The sequence below is a fragment of the Chelonoidis abingdonii genome, chromosome 4 (assembly GCF_003597395.2).
Source record: "Chelonoidis abingdonii isolate Lonesome George chromosome 4, CheloAbing_2.0, whole genome shotgun sequence".
NCBI classification, from domain to species: domain Eukaryota; kingdom Metazoa; phylum Chordata; order Testudines; family Testudinidae; genus Chelonoidis; species Chelonoidis abingdonii.
The window spans coordinates 132136747-132152293 of NC_133772.1; the positions used below are offsets into that span (position 1 = coordinate 132136747).

The 15547-nt window shown below is 40.4% G+C and overlaps 1 protein-coding gene across 1 annotated transcript in view; it reads left to right on the forward strand.

Annotated features, from left to right (window-relative positions):
- Window positions 1-13173, forward strand: part of ZNF839 (zinc finger protein 839) — a 21084-nt gene extending 7911 nt beyond the window's left edge. Inside the window, exons 3-8 of the mRNA XM_032777388.2 lie at window positions 741-980; window positions 1809-1901; window positions 6862-7014; window positions 8912-9052; window positions 11235-11373; window positions 12077-13173. Of these exons, the coding sequence (XP_032633279.1) occupies window positions 741-980; window positions 1809-1901; window positions 6862-7014; window positions 8912-9052; window positions 11235-11373; window positions 12077-13083 (1773 nt within the window). The 3' untranslated portion in view covers window positions 13084-13173. The remainder of the gene's footprint in view (window positions 1-740; window positions 981-1808; window positions 1902-6861; window positions 7015-8911; window positions 9053-11234; window positions 11374-12076) is intronic.
- Window positions 13174-15547: the final 2374 nt, after the last annotated feature.

Consider the following 15547-nt stretch of genomic DNA (forward strand, 5'->3'; position numbering starts at 1 on the left):
GAAGGGTCATGCATGGGTTGGGGTGGGGGGAGGTCCAGCACCCACTGAGCAGAGGGGAAGTCTGCACCTATGCTGCTGAGTGATCATTATGATATTGTAAAGCTAACCATCAAGGCAACTAGAGCTTTTTGTTTAGATCTATTATGCTATTTTTAAATCTAAAATTAATAATATAAAACCTTTTCATTTTCTCTCTTAAAATAAGATACCCTCTTTGAATCAAGCAGCTCTTTGACAAGACCATAGCTACTCTTGTTTATGCTCAAATTTCCTTTGTTCTGTGTATTGTACTTAATGGATCAGCAGAAGAACTAACATTGCAAATAGTGACAACAAATTACAGAAACAGCTGTGTCCGTAGCCTCTTCCTGATTTAATCCCCCAAATATTCATGCAGCTGTACTTACTCATATCTAACAATACTGAAATTGCATAGTAAATGAAACTGATTTGAAGTTAAGAACATAATGGCCATACTGGTTCAGACCAATGGTCCATCTAGCCCAGTATCCTGTTTTCCAGCAGTGGCCAATGCCAAATGGCTCAGAGAGAATGAACAGAACTGGCAATCAAGTGATTGCCCTGTTGTCCATTCCCAGCTTCTGGCAAAGAGTGGCTAGGGATACTCGGGGTACTTAATTGAATAATTTCACTAAATGTTTTAAACAGATTTTCTCAGCAGCATATTGAGGGAGGGAGAGTGTTTTAATGATTATTGTATTATTTTTTTTAATATAAAGACTGGTAAATCTGCAGCAGACAGACCTTTGTTGGCGGCACAACAAAATGAGACTGGTTTAGTACATTGGGGACCTGGAATGCCAAATGGACCTGGAAGACGCAGACGATCTAAAAGACGTGGCCGTCCGAGATCAATTTGTTCAGGAAGACTTAATAGACCTGGTCAGTCCCCTTCTAAGTCGATTAGTAATGTGTCAACAGAACACATCATATTTAGAAGAAAAGCTGGACTAAAAGAGGTATGGTTCCCTTTTGCAACTATTTCATATGTACCTTTTTTTCCCTACCTGCTCCCAAAATCTGATAAATTTAATCAAAATGTAGTGAGGATGTGCTCTCCAAGGAGCTGCTGTATATCTGACATACAGCTAAGACATGTATGTGCATAAATGAAGAGGCCTGGGGGTTATTTAAATCCCAAAGTGAAGTTTTAAATAAGTTCTTAAGCAAAACATCTAAATCAAATTATTGGTAAAAGATATAGATTTTTTTTTTTTTTTTAGAAACTGGCTCTGTGGATAATAGTTATTGGCCTTTTAGTAATTTGATGCACTCTTGGCTCTGTTTTGGGGGAAAATAATTAGTACTGCTACTATGTGTTTCTATTAATATATAAAAAATATGTATAATAAAAAGGAGTCCATCTTTTTCTAAAAATATTTTTCTTTACAATCTAAGTAATTTTCATGTTTTTCTGAGCTTCCTGCACATTACTGTGGTTTGAGCTTATGGTTGTGCTTATTTGCTTAACTCATTAAGGTCTACTTTTCTTTTCATGTGAGTGCACAATTGTTACTGAGACTGATCGTTAACTGCTTGTGTCGAAAGACTGGACCATAATCTTCTTAACTTTTCTGCTCAAATCTTTAAATTCAGATTTATTCTTAAAGCCACTTAATTTTATTGATCCTGTAAAGGAAAGTGAATTGGTCCTTACCACATGCCATTTCTTTGATAGTGACTATTGTGTCCCATAGTGGAGAACTGAGATTTTTACATTATGAATTAAAGGATGATTAGCATATATTGGCTTCCCTCCCTAAAGAAACTATTTTGATCTTTACCAGCTAATCCAACAATGTGACAATGAAGACTTAATGGAGCTGGCTCTTCCCCGCCTGACAAAGCTTGTTACTGTGTATGAATTTCTACTGATGAAGGTGAGCTTTTCTCATCATGTACATATATTAAATTATTAGAGATTTTATCTTTCAGGTACACCATGAAAACTTCTCTGGGAATTAATCTTAGTTTAATGTTAGACATATGAAGACTGAAGACATTTTAGAGTTCACCCTTGAGTCTCATTTAGTCAAAGGTTGATAGTTTGCCAGATCATACTTTTAATTTTTGATGCCTGCTTCATCAGTGCTATTTCTGAAGATTCCACAGTCTTTTCTTTTCTGGACTGATTGGTAAGTCAGAAGCTGGACTGTATCAAGGAGGACTATGTCAGACTGGGGAAGACGCTCAAGGAAATCGAGGCTCAGGTGATCTTCAGTGGGATTCTGCCGGTTCCTAGAGCGGGGCGACGAAGGAGTGACAAGATTGAAGCGGCGATGAAGGAGTGACAAGATTATGATGATTAACAGATGGCTCAGGCAGTGGTGCTAGTAAGGAGGGGCTTTGGGATGTACGGTCATTGGGAAGCGTTTACGGACAGACATTGGCAATCTGTTCGCTCGGGATGGACCTTCATCTAAGTAAAGGAGGAAATAGACTTCTAGGATGGAGGCTCGCCCACCTCATTAAGAGAGCTTTAAATCTAGGCCGACCTCATGAAGAGAGCTGTTTAAACGTAGGGGGGGGAGATGGTTGGAGTATGTTCAGGAGATCTCCACGCCACCAGAATTTAACCTGGAGAGGGGATAAACCAAGTGAGAGGGGATACCCTTGTGTGGACCGAAGATTGACCCAAGGAGGAAAAGCGGAGTGAAACTAGCCTAGGACCAACGGGTGATGCTGGTGGTCCTAGAAGGTCTGTGCACGACGGGGGGAAAGAATGTCACTGACGCCACAAACGCCAAAAAATTAAAAAATGTCTGTACACTAATGCGAGGAGCCTAGGGAACAAGATGGAGGAACTGGAGCTACTGGTGCAGGAGTGAAACCGGATATTATAGGGATAACAGAAACCTGTGTGGAATAGTACTCATGACTGGGAGTTACGGGTATTGAAGGCTATGTGCTGTTTAGAAAAGACAGAAGAAGGCAAAGGTGGTGGAAAAGTAGCCTTGTACAGATCATGATGAGGTGAACTGTAATGAAATAAGAAGTGATGGAATGGATAAGACGGAGTCTGTCTGGGTAAAAATCACGCTGGGTAAAAAAGCTACCCATAGAGCTTCCCTGAGATAGTGCTTGGAGAAGTGTGCTACAGACCGCCGGAAAATCTGATTTGGATATGGATAGAGACCTCTTTAATTGTCTTTAATGAAGTAAAACAACTTAAGGGGAAACTGTGTTGAATTACTGGATGGAGTATCTATCAACATTCCCGGATATAGACAATCTGTATCTGGGATCATTTACGAGTGCTCAAGAATAATAGGAGTCAGATTTTTCTGGCAATGTTTTATAGCGTTCTGGATATTTCTTTACATAAGATTAGTGGTCTTGAACACGGTGTCTTCTGTACCTCGAGAAGTACATGCCATTTATAGATTGGTTTGCGCTGAGGTTCTCTCTACTAGACCGGTCGTAGTCAATCTATTCAGACAATGGTTGTATTGTTTCACACTAAGGCCACACACTTAAGGCATTCTTCTACATGAGTGTCTATACATGAAGCTGTTGTTCCGTCTCTCAATTTAGAGGTTTCTCTCTCTCTCCAGACCACACAAAAACACTACAAAGAGTCTGTGATCTGATCTATCGACACTACTTGGTTTTCCGTCAACACACTCTCACGGGCTAATTCTTAACTAGTTATCGGAAAGGAGCTCACATATGAAGTGGGATGTGGACTATAGAGAACGAGCTTGCTGGATTATACGCAAACCAGCGAGGGCTTGTTTGCTACATCGATTCGACCACGTTAGGTCTATTTGAAGTCGCTCAGTTGCTGTTGCAACACTGTCTTCGTAGACAAACATGTTCTATTATGCTGGATATATGAAATTGTGGCTACAGACCGCAGGGGATCTGATTTGGATATGGATAGGAGACCTCTTTAATGTCTTTAATGAAGTAAACACAAAGGGGAAATGTGTAAAGTGATTATGGGAGACTTCAACTTCCCGGATATAGACTGGAGGACGAGTGCTTGCAAGAATAATAGGGGTCAGATTTTTCTGGATGTGATAGCGGATGGATTTCTTCATCAAGTAGTTGAAGTACCTACGAGAGGGATGCCATTTTAGATTTGGTTTTTGGTGAGCAGTGAGGACCTCGTAGAAGAAAATGGTGGTAGGGGACAACCTTGGTTCGAGTGATCATGAGCTGATTCAATTCAAATTAGATGGAAGGATAAACAAACGTAGATCTGGGATTAGGTTTCGACTTCTCGAGGGCTAATTTTAAAGAGTTAAGGAAAATTAGTTAGGGAAGTGGATTGGACGGAGGAACTTGTGGATTTAAATGCGGAGGAGCCTGGAATTACTTTAAGTCGCAGCTGCGGAAACTGTCGGAAGCCTGCATCCCAAGAAAGGGGAAAAAAAACCATGGGCAGGAGTTGTAGGCCAAGCTGGATGAGCAAGCAACTCAGAGAGGGGATTAGGAAAAAGCAGAAAGCTTACAGGGAGTGGAAGAAAGGCGGGATTAGCAAGGGAAGCTACCTTAGTGAGGTCAGAACATGTAGGGATAAAGTGAGGAAGGCTAAAAGCCGCGTAGAACTGACCTTGCAAAGGGAATCAAAACCAATAGTAAAAGGTTCTACAGCCACATAAATAAGAAGAAAACAAAGAAAGAAGAAGTGGGGCCGCTATACACTGAGGATGGAACGGAGGTTAAGGATAACCTAGGCATGGCCCAATATCTAAATAAGTACTTTGCCTCGGTCTTTAATAAGACTAGTGAGGAGTTTAGGGATGATGGAGGGATGATAAACGGGAATGTGGATATGGAGGTGGATATTACCGCATCTGAGGTAGAGGCCAAACTTGAACAGCTTAATGGGACAAAATCGGAGGGCCCGGACAATCTCCATCCGAGGATATTAAAGGAACTGCGCGCGTGAAATTGCGAGCCCGTTAGCGAGAATTTTTAAGCAATCGGTAAACTCGGGGGTTGTACCGTACGACTGGAGAATTGCTAACGTAGTTCCTATTTTTAAGAAAGGGAAAAAAGTGATCCGGGTAATTATAGGCCTGTTAGCTTGACGTCTGTAGTGTGTAAGTCTTGGAAAAAATTTTAAGGGAGAAAGTAGTTAAGGACATTGAGGTCAATGGTAATTGGGACGAATTGCAACATGGATTTACTAAAGGTAGATCGTGCCAAACCAACCTGATCTCCTTCTTTGAGAAGGTGACGGATTACTTAGACAAAGGAAATGCGGTAGATCTAATTTACCTCGATTTCAGTAAGGCGTTTGACACGGTTCCGCATGGGAACTGTTAGTTAATTGGAAAAGATGGGGATGAATATGAAAGTTGTAAGGTGGATAAGGAACTGGTTAAAGGGGAGACTCCAGCGGGTCGTACTGAAGGGTGAATGTCAGGCTGGAAGGAGGTTACTAGTGGAGTCCCTCAAGGATCGGTTTTGGGACCGATCTTATTTAACCTTTTTGTTACTGACCTTGGCACAAAGAGCGGGAATGTGCTAATAAAGTTTGCGGATGACACGAAGCTGGGGGGTATTGCTAACACGGAGAAGGACCGGGATACTATTCAGGAAGATCTGGACCACCTTGTAAACTGGAGTAATAGTAATAGGATGAAATATAATAGTGAAAAGTGCAAGGTCATGCACTTAGGGATTAATAATAAGAATTTTAGATATACGTTGGGGACGCATCAGTTGGAAGCGACGGAGGAGGAGAAGGACCTTGGGGTATTGGTTGATAGCAGGATGACTATGAGCCGCCAATGTGATATGGCTGTTAAAAAAGCAAATGCGGTTTTAGGATGCATCAGGCGAGGTATTTCCAGCAAGGAGAAGGAGGTGTTAGTGCCGTTATATACGGCGCTGGTGAGACCCCACCTGGAATATTGTGTGCAGTTCTGGTGTCCCATGTTTAAGAAGGATGAATTCAAACTGGAACAGGTTCAGAGACGGGCTACTAGGATGATCCGAGGAATGGAAAATCTGCCTTATGAAAGGAGACTCAAAGAGCTTGGCTTGTTTAGCCTGGCCAAAAGAAGGCTCCGGGGGATATGCTTGCTCTATATAAATATATCAGGGGGATTAACGTTAGGGAGGGAGAGGAATTATTTAAGTTTAGTACTAATGTAGGCACGAGGACGAATGGGTACAAACTGGATATTAGGAAGTTTAGACTTGAAATTAGACGAAGGTTTCTAACCATTAGGGAGTGAAGTTCTGGAACAGCCTTCCGAGGGAAGTAGTGGGGGCAAAAGACTTATCTGGCTTTAAGATTAAGCTTGATAAGTATATGGAGGGGATGTTATGATGGGATAGTTTAATTTGGCAATTGATCTTGGATTATCGGCAGATAAGTCTGCTCAATGGTCTGTGAGGGGATGTTGGATGGGATGGGAACTGGGTTACTGCAGAGAATTCTTTCTTGGGTGCTAGCTGGTGAGTCTTGCCCACATGCTCAGGGTTTAGCTGATCGCCATATTTGGGGTCGGGAAGGAATTTTTCCTCCAGGGCGGATTGGCAGAGGCCCTGGAGGTTTTTTCGGCCTTCCTCTGTAGCGTGGGGCATGGGTCACTTGCTGGTGGATTCTCTGCGGCTTGAGGTCTTCAAATCACAATTTTGAGGATTTCAATAACTCAGTCATGGTTAGGGGTTGTTATAAATGTGTATGGGTAGGGTTTTGTCGTCTGCCTTGTGCAGGAGGTCAGACTAGATGATCATATTGGTCCCTTCTGACCTATGAGTCTATGAGTAAGGTTAATAAAATGAGGACTGAAAGAAGTGCTAGGCAAAACAAATCTATATGTTGCTGATTTAATTAATTATATTTCATATTTAATATTCTTGTTTATTTCTATTTAGGTTGAAAAAGGTTACCCGGCAAAAGCTTTTTTTCCAGATGTTTATAGAGAATTTGAAGAGTTACATAATATGGTAAAGAAAATGTCTCAAGACCATTTCAGTAATTCTGATTTTCTGAGTTATCAGCAGCCTGTGGAAATAAAAGATCCCAAGGTAAGAGGACACATTTTGGAGGTTTTTTTAGGGAATGTTCAGCAATGTTTTTCTCTCTTGCTAAGCATTATATAGCATAAGTGAACAGAAAAACAACTTCCTGGTAAGAGAAAATGGAGATGAAGTATAAGCTGAAGAACACATACCAAAAGATTTAAAAAATATTTCTCGTTTGGAATTTGATTAGTAATAGAAAATATTTGATTAAACTACAGCCATAGTTGATAGCTGACCACAAACTACAAAATGCAAATCAAAACCCCAGGTGCTTAGAGTAGTGTGAAGCTATGCTCTGCTGCCCAGGGTTACTTTTGTGACTCAGCATAATCTCTGATGGACAGGAGCATTAACAGAATTCCATCCCATGTTTTACTAGAAAGGAAGTGGCCATGACATGAGGCCCTTGGGGATGAGCTAAAGTAAGTGGTATTTGAGGATCTGACAGAGATGCAAAGAGCCCCCTGCAGACAAATCCATTATATTTGCCAAAGTTTATTTTCCAGTAAACATTACAGTTTAAAGAGACCCTATAATTGAACCATTTGAAAAATTATTTATTTTTAATTTTTCAAAGAAAGTATAAATTCAGCAAGCTCATTAACAGAACATAATCAAACTGAGGCATGTAACACAACAAAGGTTAGTTCTTTAATAGCATTTCAGTTTTTAATGCTTGTTTGTGCAGAACATAATAAAAATTTGTGCTGGTGTAAAGAGTTCAATTTTTCCAGACACTACTCCACTTCTTAGCATTGGGTGAGAGAGACAGTTATATTGGAATCTCTCACATTTTAGAGTTCCTGATGCTTGGGATGAATGTGACTATAAGTAATGGTGTATCACTGTTGAATTTTCAGTAGTGAATAACACAATATTTTGTACATATTACTGCTACCAAAACTTTTAAAGTGCAAACAACATGATCAGTATTTTACAAGGCACAAAAGACAGTCTCTGCTCCAAAGATCTTAATTTGAGTGAGATGGAGAGAAGACAGGACAAACTGGAAAATCCAGGGGAGGAAGGGAAGAGAGGAAATTGTATTTCACAGATTAAAGTAATCCTAGGTAAAAATGAAATACAATACGCAGTTTTAGCACTGGGTAATTGAATATTTGCTTTTCAGAATAAATCATGGCAGAATCATAATATATACCAAAAGTTTGCTTTGTATTACTATTACATGTGTTCATCTGACTTTATCTTGTGTAACTGCTCAATCATGATGTTTCCTCTATGGAGAAATGAAATTGCACCAGTTTAAAGTGACACTGTCAAGGTTGGTAGGCCCAAAATTTGACCTACCTTTTTTGCTTCTCTTTGCAAAGTCCATGTATAATCCTTTGATTTTTTTTTTTAAACACATGCTGTAATGTGCTTATTTAAAATAAAAAAAAAAGTCCAGCATTCATGAGAAACCCTATACTGAGAAATCAATGCGTGCACAAAATAGAGCAAAAACTGGTAAGAGAATGTGTACTGAGTCTGAAGATAGAAAGGGATTTAGGAAAAAAAAAAGAGAGACTGGGAGAACTTTAAGTCCTGAACAACCTTTATAGTGTCCTTTGTTAAACTCTGCTGTTCAGTAACTTACTCTGGACCTATGAGCCATGTCCCCTACATTCCTAGTTCTTGCTCTAAGCTTGATTTTTTTTTTCTTAATTTTTACTTTTAACTGTTATATAGGAGATGCTTAATTTGAATGGAGGCTAATTGTAGACGTTATTGTAGTCTAAATAGCATGAGAAGCTGTATCCATGTTTTGAGTGATAAAGTGTACCCCAGTGTTGAATAGCTTTCTAGATCAGTTTTAGAAACATATTTGACTATGTAAGTATTGAAAATTTGGTGTTGGGGAAACCACACTTATATTCTGTTATCCCTAATTATTTTATAGGTTGCTGAATCACTAGGAATTACAGAGAAGCTTCTTGGAAAACAAAAGATACAAGCTATAGACTCTTCCACACAATGTGTAATTAAAACAGTTGGTGAGCAGATGTTTACAGAGATACCAGGGAAAAAACGAGCAAATGAGGTACAGAATAAGTGTGAATTTAACATATAAACAAGTTAAAGCTGCTTAAAATACGGTAATATAATTTTATTTCTTGAATATTCACAGCTGTTACCTGACTTCTGTTAATGATGTTTCCAGATGTAACAGAGTTTTCTGAGTCAGTAACACTGAAATATCTTATTGGAGGGTATTTCTTTAAGAAAAGATATCAAAATTAGCTAGGTAAAGAGCTTTGCTTTTCCGTGTGTGTTTGCCCTCACTCCCTCATTAAGGATGTGCTACTACGGGGGACTGGGTTCAGCTGCCCCCCTCCCCCACTCTCCTGCCCAGCTTCATCCTTGGGACTCCGGGGGTGGGCTTCGGCCCCCTCCCTGTTCTGGTGTTGGGCTCTGGGCTTCAGCCCCCTCCTCCACTGTATCCATGGGGCTCTGGCTCTGGGTTTCAGCCCAGGACAGTGGTACTGCAGCAGGGCTGGCCTTGCTGGGAATTGTGGTCGAGAGGAGGAGTGGAATGAACCTGGGGTGTGAGGCTGTGGAAGGGAGCTTGGGTCAGTGAGGGGGAGGGAGGAAGCAGTAAGGTCTGGGGGCAGTGGGGGGAGGCAGCAAAAAAACCCCTACATAAATCAATTGCAATGATTTGGACATGTGTATGTGTGTATATATATATTTGTTTGTTTTTTCCTAAAGATTAAGTATTTTAGGAAAATTTTGTCAGAGAGATCACCAGCAAGAGTTCATGGGCGAATTCTGAGGCCACCAAACATTTTCTTGAGAACCCCTGGTCTAAAGTGGGATCTGGCAGGCTGACATGAAGTATCATGCTATTGGAAGAGAACAGTAGCTTCAGTTGGAAAAGGTGGACTGGTCAGCATGCAAATTTAAGTAGTGGGGGAGAAGTGAGTGCTTCAGTTAATTAGGTGGCTAAGAGTGGTGAGTGAAACGAGCCTATTTGTTTCTAAGAGGATCAGATTAGCATATTTAATCTGTTGCCTGTGGCTATAGCAGTGAACAGATAGTTTCCCCTCCTCTGATGCAGCCTCAATTCAGGCTTGGTCTACTCTCTACTACAGAGTTAGGTTGATGTAAGGCAGCTTATGTTGACTTAATTATGTCAGTGTCTACACTAGAATGCTCCTTCCACCCAAGTAAGTGGCCCGCTACACCAGCATAACAGCTCCACCTCCATGAGAGGTGTAGCACTTCTGTTGGTGTAGTTAGGGTAACACCATGTTCATGCAACTGCTGTTACTTACATCACCTCTTGGCTGTCATTTGATCAGCAGCACCTGCTTATAACTTGGAGCTGTGAAATTGACAAGAAATTGACTTCTGGTAGTCTTGGTTCTGTGAAATTGAACCTGGCCAATTTCTTGTCTCCAGCTGTGAGCCTTGCCCAGTGCTGAGCCCTGGGGTTCTCAGAGCACCACAGATCTGAGTCAGAGACAATAACAGCCATGAAATAGACAAGAATGTCAATTTCACTGCTGGTAGGCTCCATGCTGTGAAATTGAACCAGTTGGACTCACAGCTGGGGCTGTTACTCTGAGGCCAGGGCTCCAGCTGTGAGCCCTAGTGGCTGTCAGTGCCCCGCAATGCCCCACTTTAGTCGGTGCAAACGCTCCTGGTGAGGATGTGCTCCACTGGCAGAAGGAGGGCAATGTGGACACCAACAGCCGACTGAATTACCGTGGTGGTTGTAGGTCGACCTAAATTAAGTCGACCTAATTTTGTAGTGTAGACGAGCCCTCAGAGCTGCCTTTAGAGAGGAATGATGGCAATGTTTTTCCCTTTTTGCTGCCTGTGCTTAAACTTGTGACCTTGTCAGCCCTCCAACCCCCACCCCACTTCTCAGGGCAGGGAATTCACTGCCCTTTACTGAAGCTGGAGAGGGGAAGGAGGAGAGATTTTCTTCTATAGTAGGTACTCCTTGTGGGAGCTATCCCAGATCTTATTAGTGAGACTTCTCTCAGGCCCATCCCTCAAATTGTGAACTAAGGCCAGGTTTATTAAAACAGACATCAAAACTAAAAGACAAGAAAACATCTTTAAAAAGTCCTGGATTGTGTTTAGAACTTTTTAGGGGCCTCCTAGCTTTGAAAAACTGTTGTAGGTGGGAGTAATGTTACACTTAGTACTGGAAAAGATCACAAATTGTCTGTTTCTGCAAGTGATCTCAAACCTGCTAGTTTTTGTATTGACAGAGTTCATATGAAGAACTGTTGCCATCAGCTAAAAGGAGCAGAGGAGAAGGCATATTGGAGAATGTGAAAGATGTTTATGCTAGCCAAAATGGAGAAGAGGAAAAGAGCTGGAACTTGTCTACACTGACTACAAAAGATGGTAACATTTAACTTCTAATTTACCAACTCTGTTCTGTTTTGGTGCAGTTCAGTTAATTCCATTATCTTGTGTTGTCTCTAAAGATGTCATGACCATGCCTTCAATTTAGTCTTGCACTTGTTTCTGTAGGTCCGTAATGATTGTTTAGCTGAGAAGTCTGAGTTAAGAATATTATTTACTTGTATTATCATAGTGTCTAAGAGCCCCTATTTTTTTTTTTTTACTAAGGTCCAATTGACAATACATCTGAAAACTTACTAAGGGTAACAAAGTTTCACAGGTGCCAGAAGGGGCATAATTTGGCCTGCTGTTGCATCTCTTATTACTAGTGACATGCATGATGAAAAGAACCGAGCATATTCTTTGATCCTGTTTTCAGGATTGTGACACAAAAACCCATCACCACCTTTTCTTATAAACTAAGGTCACTTGATATGGAGCCATTGAGAGAATAAATATGGAACCTACCAGAAGTACTTCTAGAGCCTGAGTAGAAGTATACTTCCGACTTTTTAGAAAAGTATAATTTTTGTACCATTATTCTTATGGGCAATAGCATAATTCTATTCTAAGAATCCAATGCTACTCGATGGAGGGAAAACTAGATAAAATCTTATAAAGATGCTTGTAGAAAATTACTTTTGAGAGTCCAAAATCATATTGCTGTACAACATGCTGTAACATTTTTTTCCCAACTGTTCAGGTTTTAATCCACTAAATGGGGTGATTGTGCTCTCCGAAGACAGAGGTATTACTCCTTGCATAACTGGAAGTGCAAAGCATACTGGGGAGCAACACAAATCACTTGATTTAGAAGTTAGAACTAACTCTGCAAATTCAGATATCTTTCAGTCCATGAGAATGGAATGCTCTCAACTCATAAGTATACAGGGACCAGATAGTACAAGTAACACATCTCCATCATGTACTGAAGCACTGTTGCATGCTGAGGCAGATAGCTCACCAGAAGAATTTGTTCAAGCACACTTTGTAAATGAGAACACAGCAGGTAGACTGACAAGTTCTGAATTTTGTAACTGCATGGTATCAGATGATGTGATTGATAATCAGAGTACCAACTTGTCAATGAATGAAGTAACTGATCATAATGGAAAATATCAGAAACTTCAGCAAGATGAAGAAAACCAGAGTTACACTATTACCAATGAACAGTCTGAACAACTTAATGATGCTGATATTGCTGATCAGATGCAGCAGCTTGAAAAAGTCTTTTCAACAAGCATTGTGCCAGTAGATCATTCATGCAAGACTCAAACTGACCCACATCAGAATCCTGTACAGGAAACCTCCATGTGCACTCAGGAGAATCTTGAAAGTCCAGTTAAAAACTTGAATGAATTCTCTTGTGGGCTAGAGGAACAACATGCTGGACAACATGAGCTAGAGAATCCAGTTACTGTAGGTGAAACTGTAGCCTTTGAGATTGCTGATGAGAGCCATGAATTCATGTCTCAGGGACACGAACAGATCTTTATTCAGACTACAGATGGGCTTATTCTATCTCATCCAGGTACTGCTGTACTGTCTCAAGCAGAAGGCATTGTGATTGTAACTAATGCTGATGGTACTACAATGCACATTCGCACCCCTGAGGGGGTTCCTTTGGAAACTGTGGAAGCACTACTGGCAATGGAAACAGATGGCCAAAGTGAAGATATTTTGCTCTCACAAAGTGAAGTGGAGCCATAAATATAAAAACTTGTTTTATTTATACATGCTTTCTTCTGGAAAAGACTGATCATATCAAATGTATATTTTTCTAATGTGAATATTGAAATTAACTTATTTGTGAACATTTCTATGACCTGTACTTTTTTATAACTTATGTTTATATTAGCAGTATTGCAACCAAAAATTCTAAGGAATGATTTTTGATTCAACTTGTGCTCATTGAGTGTATGTGAAGGGGATGTGTGGATGCCTGTCAACCCCAGTTTTGATGCACTATTATCTCCTTTGTTTTATATTAGTTTTACTCTTTGGCCAACAGAAATGCAATATAACATGTTGCACTGCCTGTTGTCAGTGATATGCTGTATACTGGCAACCTGTTTATAGGCAAAATAAAAACATTAAAAGGAGCTGTATTTTCTGTGTATTAGAGCGTTTTATCTTAATTGCAGCTAGTTGAATATTCAAGTTATTTTATTAGTGCATGTGACTTGTCACACAAATGTATAACTGGAAAAATAAGTTATTAGCACTTAAGTATTCCAAGTAAACTTTCATTTTTCAAAAATGATACTGTGAAAAGTGATAGTATAAACTCCCAGATCACAACACAGATCAGCATGGGCTACTATCCACTGTTGACTTCTGCAAGATAGCATGCAATGATACCAGTCCTGTAGAACCCCAAAGCATTATTTGATTCCTACTACCATTCTGAAGAGTATCTGACCAGGTTTGTTTAAGAAGCAAGGTAAAATCAAACAGTGCTGAAGCTGTATGACAACCAATTATGAGATGCTTATCTGAACATTAATCCACGGGGTTTTTTTCCAATTCCTTCCTCTGACAGGTTCCTCTCTGTCTCTGATAGAGCCTTGTCTAAGACACCATCTTTCAGAGCCTGTCACTATTAAATAAGCTTTGCTCTTGCTAATAACAAAGCAGACCTCTACCCTTAGATCATCCCAGTCTTCATCATATTTTAAAAAAGTTTTTCTCATAGACATAGCACTGAGTTTTAACTACTTATCTAAGCAAGGTAAGGGAGAAGCTAGCAAAAAAAAGTTTCTGCTGCCTATTAGCTGCTAGTATCTTCGATCTCACTGGCAGACTTCAGAACATAACATGGCAGTGACTTACCATTAAATTTAGTGCTCTGGTGGATGACCACCACCTGTCTGTACAAAAGTACATTCATACTCATCCTGATCAGTACCGTTGATACTGTTGATCACCCAAATAAGCCTGTCTGCTCTAAAAAGCTGCATAGGTGACCACAACCATCCTCATAACCTTCCTCTTTTTTTCTGACCTCAGAAGGTCACAATGGGTAATTGTTCCTCCACCTCTAAAGCCTGCAAGACTCTGTCCTCCCAAGTTTCTCAACATCTGTATGAGGTTGGGTGAGAGTTACTGAGAACAGGGAAGTACCTGCAATATGTAGATGACCTCTCCTTCAGTCCAGCTAAGCAGCACTGTGTCTCAGCTTTCTCAATACAGAGGCAGCAAAATCACCTGAATGAAGAGCATCAGGCTAAAGCTGTATCCCATCTTATTGTGATCTCTATCTTGATTGAAGTGTTCTGAAGAACTTGCCTCTTGTATAACATCATTCAGATTGTTGGATTAGCCTGCAGTTTTGGATGCCCAAATGCCCACCATGGCAAACAATGGCCACTTCATGGCCAGAAAATTAGATTGGCCATAGCCTATGAGCTGTAAGCTGGACACTAATTATGTATTTGTGACTTCAATTCTTGCAAGTTGTTAAGACTGAAACATACCTCAAAGAAGCCCCAATTACTACAGAATGCAGTATCCTATTAACCTGGGTCATCATGAAAACTTTTCCCTGTGCTGTGCTCTGCATTGACTCCCCCCTGAAAAGTATCTAGTTTGAGGACTTTGAGTGTCAAGACTTCATGCGGTTAGGACTGCTACCTGAGAAAGCACCCTTTCCACTGCAATGGTGACCTTGCATGATGGCTGCATTCCATCAGAACAAACTCTTAACCAACAAGCAGTCTTGGGAACGTAGAAAACAATTTTCACAGGTGCTGGACCTAAATTCTGGAATTTTCTGCTGCAAGAAATAAGAGCGATCTACAGCTCCTACCATGTGCAGAACTAAATGCAAAACTCATTTCTTCAATTGCAGACCTAAAAGTCGCAGTTCTCCAACAAAAAAACTTCAGAAACAGACTCCAACAAGAAACTGCAGAATTGGAATTAATTTGCAAATTGGACACCATTAAATTAGGCTTAAATAAAGACTGGGAGTGACTGGGTCACTACACAAAGTAAAAACTATTTCCCCATGCTAATTTTTCCCCTACTGTTACTCACACCTTCTTGCCAACTGTTTGAAATGGGCCATCCTGATTATCACTGCAAAAGTTTTTTTCCCTCCTCCTGCTAATAGCCCATCTTAATTGATTAGTCTTGTTAGAGTTGGTATAGCAACACCCATTTTTTCATGTTC